At 39.0% G+C, this 19,688-nt stretch overlaps 1 protein-coding gene across 4 annotated transcripts in view; it reads left to right on the top strand.

Annotated features, from left to right (window-relative positions):
- Positions 1 to 19,272, top strand: part of pcmtd1 (protein-L-isoaspartate (D-aspartate) O-methyltransferase domain containing 1) — a 77,582-nt gene extending 58,310 nt beyond the window's left edge. For 2 of the 4 annotated variants that reach the window (XM_033019714.1, XM_033019715.1), the window contains exons 4-6: positions 7,144 to 7,315; positions 14,015 to 14,138; positions 17,443 to 19,266. In XM_033019714.1, coding sequence (XP_032875605.1) covers positions 7,144 to 7,315; positions 14,015 to 14,138; positions 17,443 to 17,810 — 664 coding nt within the window. In that variant the 3' untranslated portion in view covers positions 17,811 to 19,266. Of the gene's footprint in view, positions 1 to 7,143; positions 7,316 to 14,014; positions 14,139 to 17,442 lie in introns of all 4 variants that reach the window. The other 2 variants (XM_033019713.1, XM_033019716.1) reach the window with 2 other exon arrangements.
- The last annotated feature ends 416 nt before the right edge of the window (positions 19,273 to 19,688 follow it).

The raw sequence follows: 19,688 nt of genomic DNA, 5'->3' as shown, positions 1-19,688 counted from the left end.
TAAGTTGTGGTTTTGTGCAAACTCAAGGTGAAGGTTGACTAGTCACCCATGATTAAATTTTACTTTTTCAGCATTCTCATCAAGGTGCATGAGTTAATCCTGGATCTCTATTATGTCGATAACCCGCTTCCATAGCTTGTTTCTCTCCTTCTGGCATTTCTCCAGAAATGCAACTCTGGCCTTTTCGGTGGGCTTCTTTGTTCATTGCTAGATCGTCTCTGTTCCGGCACTTCTTCACCTGGCTTACTTGTTGAAGATTCCATGGCTCCCTCTGGTGGCGTTCCTTCGCCTGACTTACCTGCTTCTGCTTGCTCCATTAATTAAGCAGGTCTTGGCAGACTGCCAAATCTGCTAATAAAAGAAACAGAACTTCTTCAGTTTGCCTCTGTCTTTACTGATGAACATTCCATAGTTATGGCATTACTTCTTGTTCGTTCTGGTGCAGTGTTCCATAAACACCTGAAAGAATCCAAAACGAAACTGGACTTTCAGAAAACATCCAATTATTTTCAAAGTATAGAAGTGACCAGTTCAGAAAGAATGTGTCTTATCTCAACTTCAAAACATACCAAGGCCGAGCACCTGGTAATCCAGTACTACTGGCTTCTTGGCTGCTTTCCAAAACTAAGCAGAACTTGAACTTCTAATATATCTGTGGACTCTTTATCAGAGCCTGTAATTTCACTTTAAATGCGACGAATCAGCCGAACCTTCCACAGCATCTCGTTAAGAAGCTGTTCTAATTAAAGCGTTCCAGCATTCAAATTTACAGCATAATACAATAGCTGTTCTACTCACGCTTTCGATTAGTGAAGTTTTCAATCATCAGATAAGTCGCGTGGCTGTGTCGATTAACCTACTGGCAGGCAGGCTCTGAACAGGTCAAGCTATAATCTCTGGCTGAGATCTAGCCCCTTCAGTTCCTCTTCTATGGAACCAATCTTCACTTCCACTTCTACGGAACCAGTTCTTCTGGCAGTAACCTCTCACAGAGATCCAGCCCAATCTTCTGCCCCTATTCTATGGGACCAATCTTCCACCTCCTAGTCGTAAGGTAGCTTTAGACTCTAATGTAATGACAGATTTTTATATTGTTTCAAGGATTTAGTCCTTTAGTCACTAATTGAAGACGGGATCAGAAGACAATCTATACGCACCCACGAGCTCTCCACGAGACATTCAAAGCCATCGAAAGATAAATCTTCCAAACACAGTATCTTGATTAATAGTTTCTTTATTGTAGTAGTAAAAACAGTAAGATATTCCACCAAACTTCTTGTATAAGTTCATTTTAATCTTACTCGTGCATGGTCTAAAGCTGTGACCTCTCCCCTTTGCTTCTTCAAACTAAACTAACTACTAGGGAGTCTGCGCGAGAATCCCAGTCGCAAGCACGTCTCAGACTACGTGTAAATCCCACCCACATAATTACAGGCAGATAAAATTTAAAGGTAACTGGTTATAGCTATAACATACCGAGTTAAGCTAAATGGCTACTACAGTATATTCCTTCCAAGAAGTCCAATACAGCCATCCATTTACTGCTTCATTAGTTTACACTCAGATATTAATTATGTGGTGGAAGTTATAGGCCATTCAAGTTTGTACCATCTGTTTACTGGTACTGGTTTGGATTTCGCCTGAGCTATCATATCCAGATAAATGCTAAATGACAAAAAAAACCTAATAGTGACTATCATTTACATCAAAGCAACATTAGATGGCAGCACCAAAAAGCCTTGAAGATCTCTATGTTGGCCTGAGTTGTACTTGTTTATTCAATATCCTGCGAAAGTGAAGAAGTACAGGGGTGATGGGTAAACAATATTTAGAGTGAGTTGGGATAGTGGAATTTTAGATGACCTCCAATTAATAAAGTTGAATAAGTTGGCCAATGAGTGGTGAGCAACAATAGCCAAACCTAGAAATAACTAATGCATGAATGAAGATTTTAGTTACAATTCCATTGGCTATATTTAAGAGGGAGTTAGATGTGGCCCTTGTGGCTAAGGGGATCAGAGGGTATGGAGAGAAGGCAGGTACGGGATACTGAGTTGGATGATCAGCCATGATCATATTGAATGGCGGTGCAGGCTCGAAGGGCCGAATGGCCTACTCCTGCACCTAATTTCTATGTTTCTATGTTTCTAAATGGAATGTGGGAGTGAGCGATGTTGCATAGATGGAAATAGATGGTTTACTGATAGCATGGATGCGAGGTCTAAAATGTAACCCCTAGTAAATCAGTGATTCCGTTTTAGAGAGTTTCCAGCAAATGGTTAGTGAAGGAAATATATGATGAAGGGTAATCTCAAACATTCTAACATTGGAGAAAAATTTAATGTCAGTATTTTTTATCCAGGAAATGAACATAAAAGAAACTGATGTTACAAAGGATTAAGATAATCTAATGTGGGGAGGTTTTCTTCTCACATTTCTTGATTCCCTTTGTGTCCCATATAAATTAAATTTACAGGAATTATAAGTATAGTGAACCCTCATTTTAACAGACCTCTTTACAACTGATTTTGGTTACAGCAGATGGACCTACCGACAGCTGCTCATGCCACCTTTGGATCACTCCACCTCCCCAGCTGCCTACAACCCAGCTGCCCATGTCATCCCCAGTTCGCACCACCCCCCATGCCAATTACAGCCCCAGCGGCCCACATCATCCCTGGCTCTCATCCCCTCCCCTGCTGCTTGCAGTCCCAGCTGCCCACACCATTCTCGGGTCCTGCTCCTCCCCGGTCACAGTCCAAATGTGAAGACAGTCAAGAAGTCGGTTAAAAACCCAGACCAATCTGCAATTTGTAAAACCCAAAAAGGCAGCGGCCAAAAATTAATTAAACAGCGCATCTTGTAAAGACCTGAACCCGATGGCTCTTCTCGAAGCCACCCCACATTTCTCAGAAAACAGCTGATCCTGACTCAAGCAATCCGGGACCAGGCAGTGTCAGGAGGAAATGATTTCCATCTCTGGGGATCCTTTGTAACTCACAGAGTTACCCACCCCGTTCCAGTGTCTGATACAAACTATTTTACAGAGAATAGGCCGTGTGGATGTGTTAGGCTTCAGGCTCAGTTCAAGGCCATTTCCTTCTCTGGGAGATGGTAACTCCATTGAAAATACTTACACAATGATAATACCTTACTCAGTTATAGTGGACAATCGGCAGTAATGGACACCATTCCTCCACCCATGGTCTGTTATAATGAGCGTTTACTGTATGTATCCTGATTAGCTGCCCAAAAATAAAATAAACCATTTGGTAAGACTAATCCTCCATCTTGGATGTACATAAATGTTTTTTACTTATTCTATGGATCTTATAATCCCAAATAAAACTTGTAACAATAGAATCAACTTTAAGAAAATAATTTTGGGGAGATATATCGGAATTGATTGTAAGAGGTACAGTAATTGTGGTAGGAAAATCATTTTTATGGCATTAATTCTACCAAGCATTGAGATGGGAAGTGTTTTCCAATACTGAATATTCTTATGCAGTTTATTAAGTAAAGGGGGAAATTTTAATTTAAATGAAGTAGTGTACTTCTTAGTCACATAAATTCCTCGATATTTAAATTTTTCGTAGACTATTTTAAAAGGAGATTGTTAAGTTCCGTTATTGGCATAATTCACTTTTGTTCCAATTAATTATATATCCCAAAAATGAGCCAAATTAAGTTATAAGATTTAGCAAGTTTGGAATGCTAGTTTCTGGGTTTGTAATGTACAATAATACATCATCTGTGTATAAAGAAATGTTATTAATTGTATCTTTAGTATTATACCCATAGATTTCTGGATGGGCTCTAACACTTTCTGCAAGTGGTTCAATAGCTAGGGCGAATAACAACGGAGACAATGGGCATCCTTGTCTACAACCTCTAGATAAATTAAATTTGGGTGATAACATTTTGATTTGTCAATATTCTAGCTGTTGGGTTAGTATATAAGAGTTTAACCCATATACAACACTTCTCACCCAATTGAAAATTTTCCATCACCGAAAATAGATAGAGCCATTCCACCTGATCAAATGCTTTTTCAGCATCTAACGAAATAACTGCTAAATCTACCTTAGCTATTCTATTTGAATATATAATATTAAATAATCGTCTCAGATTATAAAATAAATAACGTTTTGGGATAAAACCTGTTTGATTGGGATGTATTAATTTATGAATCACTAAACTTAATCTATGGGCTAAAATTTTAGTTAATGTCTTCTGATCAGTGTTTAAAAGAGCAATTGCTCTATATGAACCTGGATCCTCAAGGTCCTTATCCATTTTATGTATGTGTTATTGTTGATTCGTTTAAAGTTTCTGGCAGTTTCTGTTGAGTAAAAGCATAATTATATAATGTCTGTAGACGTGGAGAAATCAGATCATAATATTTTTAATAAAATTCAGAGTTTAAGCCATCAGGGCCAGCGGCCTTTCCGTTCTAATGGACTCTTCAATATCTTTTACTGATATTTCAGCACCTAATAATTCCCTCTCTTTCAGATCTAAACCTGTAAGATTACATTTCTGTAAAAATGTTTCCATTCTTGCAGGACACTCTCGTTTTGGTTGACTAAAGTGTTTGATAATATTGTAAAAATCTGTCATTGATATCTTTGGGCAATGTCAGTGTTTCTCCCGTATCTGATCTAATTTTATGAATTGTTTTTTCCCCATGCAATTTACGAAGTTGACGAGCTAATCGGTTTTGTGGTTTATCACTAAATTCAAATTGTAGTTGTTTAGTGTGTTGATAAAGTTTTATGATTTGATCTGAATATATTTGATTTAACATATTTAAGTGCAGCGATTTTATTATGTTTTATCATAGAGGGGGCGACCGCATTCTCTATATCTAATTGCCTTATTTCCATTTCCAATACATGTTGTTTAGCACGATTCTTTTTATTATGAAAGGCTTGTGAGGAGATTAACGCTCCTCGTACAAATGCTTTAAATGTTTCCCAGAGAAGGGAGACAGATGTTTCAGAGCGGTCATTCGACTCGAAAAATATATTAATCTGTGTAATAAGATATTCATAGCATGCTTTATCATTTAAAATTTGAGGGTTATGTCTCCATTGTGTCTGCTTCTTGGTCATTCCTTTTAGTTTAATCATGAATGTTAAAGGTGCATGATCCGAAATTATAATATTATGATATTTCGAATTATAAGTAAATGGGATAAGTTTAGAGTCTACTAAAAAGTAGTCTATTCTTGAATAAGTTTTATGTACCGGTAAAATTAATATTCTCGTTCAGATGGATTTTCGATTCTCCAGACATTTTTGATATTGGTAGTGTTAATGTATGAATTTAGTAATTCACTTGCCTTGGATTTTATTTTCCTTTGTCTTGATGATCTATCTAGATAAGAATCTAATGTACAATTTAAGTCTCCACCAATTATCAAATTATGTTGTGTAAGTTCCGGAATAGTATTAAGTGTTTTCTTGAAGAACAATGGGTTGTCAAAATTTGGTCCATAAACGTTAAGAAGGATCACTTTAAAAAAATATAATTCACCCACCAGTATAATATATCTACCTTTGATATCCGCAATGGTTGATATATGTTTAAAAGGTATACCCTTACGGATTAAAATTGCAACCCCTCTAGAAACATTATATCAGCTTTGAGTGATTTTAAATGTGCTAATACTTTACCTCTCTTGATTGGTTCATTAATACCCTTGACGTTCCAACTACAAAATGTAATTCCTTCACCCCCAATTTTCATATTAACATCATGCATCTTATGGGTAGGATGGTCTATAAAAGAGCAAATGGTTCAACACACTAAACCCGACATTCCGCCCGAACACAGGATAGATGAATTTTAGATTTAACTAGACCAAGTGCAGACCCATTGGGTCTGTTCCCGCAACGCGCGGTTGCAAGGAGAGGGGAGGCCTGACGTCATCGCGCAACTAGGTGTACGACGTCATCGCGCAACTAGGTGTACGACGTTGAGAAGCTGCGTACGACGTCGAGATGCTGCGTACGCCCGTCGATACGCTGCGTACGCCCTCATTGCGCCTGTGGGCCGACAGGCCGTTGATGCGCGGGATTTTCGGACAGTGCAAGCCAGCGAGGAAGCCGAAAAGCAGCTGGGGGAGCTTTGGCTTCGGCCAGCATGACAGGACCGAGGGGGGGGGGGGGGACTGGAGGAAGTAAAATCGCTAGTAAAATATTATTATTCTCCTAAAATAAAATAAAAATATTAGTCAAATATTTAAAAAAACAAATTTTATTAATAAAATACCTAAATCAAACCTTATTTACAGTTCTTATTTCTAACTAATTCTTAGAATATCTTGTTAATAATAGTTAATAATAATTAGTAGCAATTAGTACTAAATAATAAGGGTTGTAAATCAATGGCAAGATAACGTGCTCAACTATCATCATTATCAACTATCATTAGTCCTTAAGTATAACAATTTAAAGCTCCATTTGTTCTCTGCAAGATGATGACATCATGGGATAATGTTCAGTCATCAGTCAGATTCTCAATACCTTGGGTGAACTCCTGTGCTTCCTTGTAATCGGTGAAGAGATGTTCTTTCCGCTTGTAGGTGACTCTCAGTTTTGCAGGGTACATCAGTCCATATCTCAGATTTGGTATCTTCTTAAGGATTCCTCTTGTCTCATTAAAAAGTGCTCTCCTCCTAACGACTTCTCAGGATAGTCTCTAAATATACTAATCCTGTCTCCTTCAAATTAGAGATTTCTGTTGGCAGCAATTTTTGTCATGATGTCATCCAAAACTTGGTCATATTACACCTTCAATATCAGTTGTCTTGGGGGGGGGGGGGGGGGGGGGGGGGCGCCAGCACTCAGATGAAGCTTCAGTGCTCTGTGTGCCCGACCCTGATTTTCTTAACTCTCATCCAACCATATTGAATTCCATGGACAGCAGCAGTTTTGCTTAAATTCCAGTTATATCACAATCAAGAATCATCATTCTTCTGTTATTTTAATTGCATTATGTGATAAAAGTTATTCTTAATTTAGTAATTGTATTTACTTTAAGTTCATGCATTATGTTATGTTATAGATGTTAGCTTGTTGACCAATTGATTCATCTAGAAAGCCAAGAATTATTTAACGTTTGTTTTTATTACAGGTTTGAGTTCTGTGAACCAGTCTTTGTAGTTGGGAATTGCATAGATGTCTTGTCAGATAATCTTCAATATGATCGTGTTTATTGCGGAGCTGGAGTCCAAAAGGATCATGAGAATTACATGAAAATATTTCTGAAAGTCGGTGGAGTTCTTGTTATGCCTATGGAAGATCAGGTACTACCAGGCTTTTAAATCCTGTTTAATATACTTCAGGATTCCCATAAATCAGTCTGTTTTTTGTCTATGGGTACTAAATTCAATTCTAATCCAGTCTCATAGTATGAAGATTGTTCCCGATGTTGGGGAAGTCCAGGACAAGGGTTCACAGTTTAAGGATAAAGGGGAAATCTTTTAGGACCGAGATGAAGAAAACATTTTTCACACAGAGAGTGGTGAATCTCTGGAACTCTCTGCCACAGAAGGTAGTTGAGGCCAGTTCATTGGCTATATTTAAGAGGGAGTTAGATGTGGCCCTTGTGGCTAAAGGGATCAGGGGGTATGGAGGGAAGGCAGGTACAGGATACTGAGTTGGATGATCAGCCATGATCATATTGAATGGCGGTGCAGGCTCGAAGGACCGAATGGCCTACTCCTGCACCTATTTTCTATGTTTCTATGTTTCTACGAAGACTGCTTCTGTAAGGGTCTAATCTACACCAATGTTAACAATCCCATGCTAATTTCCAGTGGAAAAGGCGGCAATGGAAGATATATATTTTGATACTCAAGTTGAAGGACATAATTGTAAATAATTGGAGACAGACTATTGCAAACAGTATCTCTTTGCTATTATCTATCAGGGAAAAAACTAAAAGATTATATTTTAATATTAATAATTTACTGATTGAAGCTGCATGCCTTGTATATTTTTTAGAATTGCTACATTTTGTGGATAACATTTTCTTTGCAATGGTACACTTTTCTGATTTTTCAATTTCTTTTGATTCTCAGCTTATTAACTGAATATTAATAATATTAATGTTAACTGAATATTTAATTTTGGATATCTACCACAGATAATCTTTACCAACAGATATTCAAAAATATATTAAAATACAAATCTGAATAATCCAGTACTAATCTATTTTTCAGATTGGTTTAATCTCAGCTCCACAGTCTTGGCAATATGGTTATTTTTGTTTTCATTTTTGGTGAAGTTTAGGAATCAATAGCAAAGCCATTTATTTATTGATTGTCTCTAATTATTATCGAAGACATCACTTTTGACTGCTGTATGTATTCTGGCAATGCTGTTGAATAGACAGTTCAACAATTTAGTCGCAGTGACAATGAAGGAAAATGGCATGTTTCCACGTCAAGATGGTGTATGATTTAGAAAAGATTTTGCAGTTAGCGGTGGCAGACTGGATCATCTGCTGTTTTTACCTCCATTGATGAATAGTGCTTGCAGTTTTGGGAGGTGCTGTTGATCTAGACAAATAACTGCAGGGAATGTTCTGAGGCTAAGGGAATAAATGTTTGGAATACCACTCTAATGGGCTACTTCGTCTTGGATACTGTTAAGCTTCTTGACTATTTGAGTTTCACGTATCCAGCCAAGTAGAGGTATTCCATCATAATTTATTCTGTGTCTTGTACACCGTTGAATAATTTTGGATATGGTACAGTATTTATATAGCTGGTCCAGTTGGATTTCTGGTTGTGATTACCTCACAGATGCTGATGACTTGGTAATACAGTTGAATGCCAAGGAGTGGTAGTTAGATTTCCTTTTACTGGAGATGGCCATGTTTGGTATTTTGTCATTTATCAGCCAATACCTCCAGCATTTTGTGTCTTTTATCAAGGTCTCAAGGTCAGTTTATTGTCACATGTACCAATTCAGATACTGTGAAATTTGAGTTACCATACAGCCATACTAAGTGAAAAGCAACAAGACACACAACCACATAAAAGTTAAGTTAAACATTCATCACAGTGGATTACACATTCCTCTCTGTGATGGAAGGCAATAAAGTTCAATCTTCTTCCTCTTGTTCTCCCACGGTCGGGGCAGTCAAACCATCCGCAGTCAGGGCGATCGAAGTCTCCGCTGCCGACGATCGAAGCCCCAGTCAGGGTGATCGAAACTCCCACGTCAGGGCGGTTGAAACTCTCTCCGCGGCATGAAGCTCCCGAGTCGACCTCTTCTCACCAGAAACTGCGGGCTACATGATGTTAAAGTCTATAGGCCCCGCCGCGGTTGGAGCTTCGATCCCCGGCAAAGGGATCGCAAGCTCCGCGATGTTAAAGTCCCGCAGACTCCCGCGGCTTGGAGCGCCCGTCGGTCTCCAGGAAAGGCCGTCAACTCCACGATGTTAGGCCGCAGTAGGTACAGATATACGATATGGAAAAAATCGTATCTCCGTCGAGGTAAGAGATTGAAAAAAAGTTTCCCCCCCACCAACCCCCACAGAAAACAAACCAAGGAACACTAAAACATACATTTTAACACATGCTAAAAATAACAAAAAGAAGAAAGGACAGGCAGACTGTTGGTGAGGCAGCCACTGTTGGTGACGCCACCCGATGACGTTCTTTGGTGTAAACCAGCATCTGCAGTTCCCTCCTACATATGTTATGTAGGTCATGCTGCTTTTAGATATGCACTGCTTCATTGAAAATAAATGCGTACAATCATCATAGTGAAATGGAATTGGTTGAAGGGGGCTTTTATGATGGTAGGGATCTTGATAGGAAGCCAATATAGATTATCTGCTTGGCATTTATAGTTGAATGTGGTCATAAATGTTTGAGTTTTATAGTGAGCTCTGACATACTGAACACAGCCAATGAGAATAACGACTCAGTAGAATATAAAATACAAAGGCATGGTCTTGTACCCCTTATTAATTTTACCAGATACAGATGACACATTGTGTACTTGGTGGGGGGGGGGGGTTTGGTTGTTATCAATAATACAGATTTGCATGATAATACAGGGCTCTCACTTAACTTTTTTTCCCTGTTGCCAGCCAGGCAACTTAGGCAGCGTTTTAGGTTGCCAAATGACTGTTTAGGTGGTCAATTTAAGACAGCTTGCATGACGCGTGCGATAATGTGCTCGTACGAAGTGCGTAGTTACCAGTCGGAATTATGCTCAATGAAGCATTCACATATTATTTCTGCTTCAAATAAACTCACAAACTAAACATATTCACCAATCAAGACATGATATATACCACAATGACATGCAGCAAAGTTACAATACAGTATCTCAACTCTTTTTACACATTGCAATTAATGCCATTTCTATTGTTTCTTTCCACTTCCCAACAAAAATGTGGTTGGATTATTCTGCGTATGATCAACCTGTGTCAATAAATCCTGGACCATGGTAACATATATGCTTAACTATGCATACTACAGATTGATGCAAGCATGTTTTCTGTGAAGGACCGAAAATTATCATGACATGGCCATAGCATGGGTTGTTATTGCTATTGGTACAGAAACACTCTCGCTTCCCACATAATTTATCCACAACAAAATATACAGGTTGCAAGGAAATTTCTAAAAGCATTTTATGATAATAGCTGTTAAAACCGACTATACCCATCTGACAGGTTAAACATTACACTAACTGACAAGAGATGGCCAAAGGACATAACTGCAGCAAATGTTCTTTTGGTAATATGTTTAAAGGTGTCAAAACGCCACATTACCGGACATTCAGATTAAATGTATGTGTTGTGAACAGCAATGAAAATACCCAGTTTGTATTCACCAGATTTTATTTTAATTATTGATAAACACTGTTTCCATCATTCCCACTTCAGAATTAACGTTAAAATTTCAACTGAAATATCTCCTGACCAAATTTGTGATGTATATGACCGAATGTAGAAGTAAAACCTGGATAAATCCAACGTACAGTTGTGAAGGTACACAAAAAAGCTGGAGAAACTCACCGGGTGCAGCAGCATCTATGGAACGAAGGAAATAGGCAATGTTTCGGGCCGAAACCCTTCTTCAGTATAGTTGTGAATGTGGCTCATTAAATAACAGTACTGATACTCAATATTAAGGGCATTGATTTGCCGTTAAAATTAATTCTGTAATAACGTGTCAACGGTAGCAGTGACAATCGAACACTGCGGTTTTAATGTTTCACGTGTTCACAATTTAATTCATCCATCTTTATGGATTAAAACAAATAATAACATTGGGATTTAAAACACATTTGATTGCATTCCATTATCAAACAGTCAATTTTCGTTCTGAAGACATTTCCAGCACAGTAGGGCCGGGGGTGGGGCACTGTGAATCAGTGCGGGATGGATAGATGGCGGGGGGGGGGGATGAGAAAGGTCAGCGTTCATCGGACAGGGACGGTATAATCGCCCCGCTGCCTTGGCCGTCCCTGTTCACCGCCAAAGGGGGAGACAGTTGGGATCTCCTCGCCACTGCCTCCCCTCCTCCGCCAGCCAACAGAAGATGCGGGGCCGAGCGGTGCAGCTGCTTCAGACGGCGGAAGGGGGCCTCCCCCTCCCCATTCCTCCTCCCGGCCTCGGCTTGTGGGAGGGTTTGTTTTGAAAGCAGTATCGGTGTTAGCGAATTGACAAGCACCGGCCGCTATCAGGGCGGCCTGGGTGCTGTAGGAGGAGGCGCCGCTATCGCTGCCTATAGGATCTTTGGCCACTGCTGTGCGGGCCCGTCATTCGCTCCGACCATCCGTCACCCCACACCCCGTATCTTTGCTCCGCACTACGTCTTCGCTGCCGACACGAAACGTCAAGTTCCTTTTCTCCAGAAATGCTGCCTGACCCGCTGAGGTACTCCAGTTTTTCGTGTCTATCTTCAGTATAAACCAGTATCTGCAGTGCCAAGCCGGGCAAAATGACTCGGCATTTAGGTTGCCCGGCGGCACTTTGGGTGGTCATTGGCACCCGGGCAACTGTTAATTTCGAGCCCTGTAATAGCATCAACAAATACATTTCTTTTTCTTCTAATGGTTATGTGCAATTTTTGGCAGATACTGAAATAATATGATAATAGAAATAAAATTCCACTTTTAACTGGCAAAGGTTCTTTTAATGACTTTGTAATTATACTTTTTAAATAATAGCATAAATAACACAATGGTAATTTCTGAAGACCAATAGCATAAATAACACAATGGTAATTTCTGAAGACCCTGGAAATATTTCCTCCATTTAATTGGTTGAAGAAGTACTTTGTATCTTGGAGTATCTAAGTGCCTTTCATAAATTGGGAGAAATATGAAAAGCATGTGTCGGAAAGATCAGCAGATGCTGGTTTACACCGAAGATGGACACACAATGCTGGAGTAACTCAGCGGGACAGGCAGAATCTCTGGATAGCAGGAATGGGTGATGTTTCGTGTCAAGACCCTTCTTCAGACTAAGAGTCGGGAGAGGGTGACACTGAGATAAGAAGGGGTAAGGTGTGAAAACAATACAATACAATACAATACCTTTTATTTGTCATTTGAACCTCACATGAGGTTCAAACAAAATTTGGTTTCTGCAGCCATACAAAAAAAAGAACCAAGACACACACCAACACAATTCAATTCACATAAACATCCATCACAGTGAGTCCTCCTCACTGTGATGGAAGGCAAAACTTAAACATATCTCTCCTCTGCACTCCCCTCTCCCCCCCCATGTCAGAGTCAAAGACAGAGTCAAAGCCCCCGGCGGGCGATGTTAAATGTCCCGCAGCCATTAAAGCCACGCCGGGTGATGCAAGGCCACGCACCGGGTCTTGGTGTTGGAGCCCCCGGCGGGCGCTCACAAAGTCCCGCGGCCATTCCAAGCCGCGTGGGGCGGTGATGTAGGCCCCGCTCCAGGTAATCTTCAACCCCGCAACTCGGGCGGGAGAAGTCGCCGCTGCGGAAGCCCCGAAAAGCGGTCTCCCACCAGGGACCCGCGGGCTCCTGGTATTACTGTCCACAGACCTGCGGTAGGAGCTTCCGAATCTCCGGGTGTCGGGTCACAGCAGCGCTCCACCACAGCTACACCCGCTCCGGACTCGGCCAGCTCCGTGATGGTGAGTAGATCCGCAGCTCCGCGACTGGAGCCCCAGGTCATTCCTGTTGGAGGCCGCTCCACGTTGCAGCCCCAACGACAACGGAGACCCGACAAAGAAAAGGTCGGGTCTCCCGTGCAGGGGAAAGACCTTAAAGTTCCCCCACCCCACCCCACCCCCACACACATACCCCGACAAAAAAAACAATAAAAACTACATAGAACAAGACAGAAAACAATAAAAAGACAGACGGACTGCAGAGGCCGCTGCTGACAAGAGTCGCGCCGCCTTCCTGTCCACAAGACATTAAAAGAGATGCTGTTCAAAGAAAATGTAGAATATATCATTTCCAGCTTGGAGAAGGTGACAATAAAGCAAACAGAGATAAAATGTAATCGGGGACAGTCAAAACTGGTCGGAGAACTGGGAAGGGGGAGGGATGGAGGGAGAGGGAAAGCAAGGTTTACTTGAAGTTAGAGAAGTCAATATTCATACCTCTGGGGTGTAAGCTGCCCAAACAAAATATGAGGTGCTGTTCCTCAGCACAGCACAGCACAGCACAAATTGGAGGAACAACAGCACATATTTTGCTTGGGCAGCTTACACCCCATTGTCTTGTGTATGCTTCAGATTCAAAAATCTCCTTTGCTTTAAGTGTTTAATGGTGAAAATTAATGGCCAACTGAGATACAAAGAGGCTGGAGATCACTGATAAGCACTACACAACAGTAGTTGACAAAACACGTTCTTTGCATCTGGAATGAGAATAGGATTAGTCTTCTAGTTATAAATCACTACTGTGGAGAGTGTATATTTTAATGTATTTAACATTCCATGGAGAATATTGCCTCATTTATCTAATGTCCTCTTTTTTCGCAGCTTACCCAGATAATACGTACAGGACAAAACACATGGGAAACTAAAAACATATTGGCAGTGTCATTTGCTCCTCTTATCCAACCAAACCGTTCTGACTGTTTCAAGTCAGAGAATGTAAAACTGCGTAAGTACTCAATGGCATTTTAAAATTTAAATTACAGGAGAATAAAATGAAATGAGCTTGGCGAATATGTCTTTGGTTTAGTGCAAGTGAAAATAAAAAGCCATGCTATTTCAGTGAATAATTAACGTAATCATCTGGAATCATTTGTTTTCTGTAACTACTAAATATTAAAATACCGTATCAAGAGAGTCTGGGTTTCACGATATGCACTCAAAAGGACCAGATTATCGTGGACCCAGCTCACCATCTTTAGTCCCTGTATATGCAAACTTGCCTGGATTGGATCCAAAGGGCTGATCTAATTGGTTTAAGCTTTTTGTCATCATTAAACCTGAATATATTCAACTTAATCCCCAAACTAGATGACTAATACAGCTTTTGCATAAATGAGACTCGAGCATAATGCTTGCAATACTTCCATATCGCCACCTTGCCAGGCCACAATCCATTCGATTGTGCTCTGTTTTCTGTTCATTTGGCAATGATGAATCTCAGCTAATATTTTGTTGTAATTCCATAACCCTTTAGTGACACCTCATCTAGTGTCTTCTAAAAATCCAAATGTATTCCATAACCATTCCTTTCTTTGTATTGAATAGATGCATGTCTACATTTCCCAATCTTGCTTCTTAGCTTTTACTGTCTTCTAACAAGCCGTCCATGGTCTCCATTGACCTATGTGCTTTAAAGCATTTTCTCACCTTGTGCAAATATTCCATAATTGGTTCCTCATCATTGATTGTGTACCAGGTGTAAATGCAGCGGAATTGAAGCAAATTTGCAGTCCATTGCTGATTCCTGGAATTGATGGTACTAATCAATGCAATGTCAGCTGCATTGGGAAAAGTACAACATTTTTTTTAGCAACACAATATTTTTTACCAATTTCCTCTTTTTGTTTTTTTCCCTCTTAATATATTTGTTTTCATTCATGTTTAAATCTGCCAAATTGTTATATTTCAACAATATTTAACCTGTACCACCCTTGACTATTAGAGTTATGATTGGTTATGATTTTATTGTTTTTCCAGTGAAGTTTTTATTTATCTAATTATCTCTGTATATCAAAAGACAATCATTAAGTACTACTTTGCATATTTTTCATTGCCTACTTCAAAACATTTGCATGTACCTTGGACAAATTAAACCAGTTAACTTTACACTGAATGATAGGAATCCTGCGGACTGTTACTGAGCAGAATGATTGAAGAGAAAGATTATGTAGTTCCCTAAAAGTGCCGTCAAAGATAGATTATGGTAGTGAAGAAGGCTTTTGGCATACTGCCCTTCATCAGTCAGGGCATTATAGAAATTGGAATGCAGATTAATTTGAATGCAGATTACACGAGGAATTGCAGATGCTGGTTTAACAAAAAAGAGAAAAAGTGCTTGAGTGACTTGGCAGGTAAATAAGCATCTTTAGAGAACATGGATAGCGAATGTTTCGGGACAATGCCCTTCAGACTGATTGAAGTAGGGTGGAGAAAACTGGATGAGAGGTAGCACCAGGCCAAATCCCACTCCTCCTCCATCTCCCACCCTTCTCTATTTTCCCTCCTCGCCTCTCTCATATGTGCCCCACCTGGAACTGCAAACACATATCCACTCTACTTCCACCTACAATTATTCTTCCAGCTTCACACTTTGCAACTCTTACCCAAAGATACTAGAGCAGCTCTTCAAAGATAAGATACTAAAGATAGTATCAAAGATAGTAATGCACCTTCTCTCTCACTTCCATTCACTGATCCCAGTAGCCCTTTCAGGTGAGACTGAGGTTTTTGTGCACCTTTTTAAAGCTCTTCTACTGCAGTCGGTGTTCTCGATGGGATCTCCTTTATATCTGGCGGGACCAAGTGTAAACTAGGCAACTGTTTTGCATAATACTTGCATTCTTTCTGCCAAGGTCTGCTGGTTTTCCCAGCTGCTCCCATTCCCATACTCACCTTTCTGTCCTTGGCCTCCTCTATTCCCAGTGAGGCCACATGCAAACTGGAAGATTAGCATGTCCTATCATGCTTGGATCATTTACAACCCAACAGTATGAACATTGAAGTCTCCAATTTCAAGTACTATTCTCTTATTGACTGTCTTTTCCATGCCTGCCCAACCCAGATGCATGCTCTTTTGACCCACCCATCTCAGTCACCCTGCTCTTTTCCCTCCCTTGTATACTCCTCTCCCATCCTTGAATTCCCCATTCAATTTCTATCCCCCTTTCCCTCCCTCTGTCCTCTTCCACCCATTTCTCTTCCTCTGAGTTTACATTTCACTTCTCTTCTTTCATTATCTTGCTCTTTTTTGTCTCCTTTAACACTAGCATTTGTCAGTTACTCTCTACATCTGCCAATCACACCCCCCCCCCCCAACCTGTATCCACCTGTCATTTCCCAGGCTTTGTCCTGCCCCACCCCTCTTATCCAGCCTCTTTCTTCTCCTCCCCCCTCCACTCCGATCAGTCTGAAGAAGGGCCTGACCCAAAACATTCTGTCCATTCCCTCCACAGATGCTGCATGATCCATTGAGTTGCAGCAGCTCTTTGTGTTTTGCTTTTAAATGTATAATTCATTGTCTTTAAGTTTTGTTACTTTGAGTTCTATTTGCCTTTGTTGAGATGCATTTTTAAACCATTTTAAAGAATTATATAGATATCAGAGCCATGAAATCTCAGTTTTATCTAAGAAACCTGAATCACTCAAGACAAAATGTTAAAATTGAAAATAGCTGCATAGATACATGACATGGAAAGAAATCTGCATGTTTGTAAAGATCACATTGATCAATATTAAACGCTGAAATGAATTCCCAAACAATGGAACCAAAACCACCTCATACCTGCTAATTTTATCAGAGCCTGGGCAAGATTAAACAACCACCCTCAAATGTGTCTAATGGGTTAACAATATGTGCTATTACCTTAATAATCAATTGTTTTTACTTGAATCGTTTGGGTTTCCAATCATTTGGGTTTTTGAGCAAGTTCATGGGAAATTCTCCACACTTGAGATAAATGTTTGCTCAATCTTGTTGAGTTATAATGTCACCCACTTGTGAATATCACTACTCACAGAATGGTTCAGTATGACGGGCCATTTTTCATTTTTATACTGAAGATATATATGGAAAGATGGAAAAAAAACTTAAAAATAGATTCTAATTGCATACATATGGCTGGGACATACATATATTTCTTGCTCCCGAATCCCACCACAACTGAAGAGTAAATGCATAATCTAGATCTGTTTTCTGCAATGTGATCAAATAGCATTTTGTAAATTCAGCGAGTATGTTTTGTTTTCAATAGCACCAGTAACTGTAAGATGTCTGCAGGACTTGGCAAGAATTTACATTCGTCGCAATCTGAGAAACTTGATAAATCAAGAGTCACAGGCCAAAAACGGTCCTCAGAAAGTTGCACCTAAGCGGAAACGAAAGAAGCTCCGCAGACGTAAAATTGATACCTATGTGTTTGTAGGAAATCAGTTGATACCTCAGCCATTTGACAGTGATGAAGAAGACAAAATGGAAGAGAATGGAGAGGAGGAAGAAAAAGAGTTAAATGAAAGCTTCAAACAGGAAGAACCTCCACTAAATTTGCTTCGGGAGAGAATTCTGAGTTTGCCACTACCAGAATCTTTGAAAGCTTACCTGACGTTTTATAGACAAAAGTAGCACTGAACAAAAATAATATGTTTTGTCCACTGATATGTCTGAGTTCTCAAATGTAGCATTTTCCCATATATTCACTCCAAAAAGCGCAGTTGTGTGAATATAAAGAAGATTTCAACGTTAAATATATGATAAAATTGATTTCATGATTACGTTTAATTCATTAACTAAAGGCAACTTAATTTCTTCACTGGCAAGGGAAATGTTAAAATACTCTATACAAAATTAGAAATTCAAGCAGAATACTTCAGATTTTAGACATTTGTCTGAGAATAATAAGAGCATTTTGAAAAGACCAAGAGTTTCATATTTTCTAAGATGAAATGAAATATGTTATTTTTTAAATTAAATAAGATTTTAAATGGTATAATTCAATGTAACTAGATTGATCAGATTTGCAGGTTTACTTACTATATTATCACTTCCCTTTGTTAGTCATGCAACATTGCATAGATAACAGACCTAAAGCAATGTATTTGTTTAACTTCAAAATCTCTCAATCTAAGGAGCAATTTTTTATTGTACTGCAAAAAAAAAACTGGCCTCTTCGAGCAGTTCAGTTCTGATACATGGATTTAGCTATACCAGCAGTTGTTGGTAGTTGTATAACTACTAAACAATATTTATTGCCCCAAATTAATATCTGGCATGTCCTGTAGGTGGGCATTAATTACTGGTATGTTTAGATATAAACCCTTGTATAATGTGCTTATATAGCAATGCACTTTAGAACTTTCAAAAATTTAAGTTTGCCAAGACTTTTAAACTTTTTGACAAAAACTTGCTTTGTGATTTAATATTTTTTTTATTCTGTTCTTCCAGTGTTAGAACAATAAAATGCTGTTACCTTTGTTGCTTCGAAATTATTTTGGGATAGTAAATACCCTTAAACAATACTCTGGGATATTAGGGATTATGTAGCAAATTTGCAAAAATGTTAAGTAAAGCAAATACCTTAGCCACTGAGTTGCTTACTGTAATATTTGCTCATTTGCACCTCTCCTGATTCCTTGGATGGTGTACAGCTCAGGGAGAGGACAACTGAGGGATATTTTCTTTATACCATGTACAGTAGGTTATTATGGTATACCAAGATGATTAATCCATGGTGGATTGTGAACTTGGTAATGATAATACTTGGGAGTGATTTCAGGTAAATATTATACTTTTTGTACAGACATTGAAAATTCTTTTTTTTCTGCACTGTCATTTGATCTATTATGCAGTAGTTTAAGATGATAGATGTATTTTCATAGTTATGTAATTTTCTGTAACTTTTTTGATCAAGAAATATAAATTTGTGCTTAAGTGTTGCTTTTGGTGTTGGAAGTATGGTTTGTTTCATTTCATACAATTAGTAATTCTAAGCTGAATAGCAGTTCTATGAAAACTGAATTTAAATGAATAGGTTGCTTCTGTAAACTTTGATTTGGGAAAATTTTGCAATAAAATTGATATTCTTGTGTTTTGGTTGTGATAACTTATTATAATAATTGTTTTTTTAATGTCCAGATGAGATTTAAAATGTATCACTATCTTAAGAAGCGCCAATAGAATGGCAACAATAACATTATGAACACTCATTGGGGCATTTTGCAGCAAATTAGATTTGAACCCTACATGGATGGATGCTCATTGTTTAAAACGTTTCTATGTCCTATGAATCTAGCTCCAAGTTTAAAAACAATTATTTTCCTGTATTCCCCTCCAATTTAACCACCACTTATATTCAGCTGATTAGCTCCTAATTATTTCAGCAATTTTACCCTTTTTGTAAGCAGTGCCATATATGGGGGGAGAAAGGTCAGAGCTGTTTCTATTTTCTTCTCTATTTTAAACATTCTTACTGCATTTCATCAGAGCATGGTCATTCATTCAGAT

Source organism: Amblyraja radiata, chromosome 4 (assembly GCF_010909765.2).
Source record: "Amblyraja radiata isolate CabotCenter1 chromosome 4, sAmbRad1.1.pri, whole genome shotgun sequence".
In the NCBI taxonomy this organism is placed as follows: Eukaryota; Metazoa; Chordata; class Chondrichthyes; order Rajiformes; family Rajidae; genus Amblyraja; species Amblyraja radiata.
This window is presented reverse-complemented; position numbering and strand designations above follow the sequence as displayed.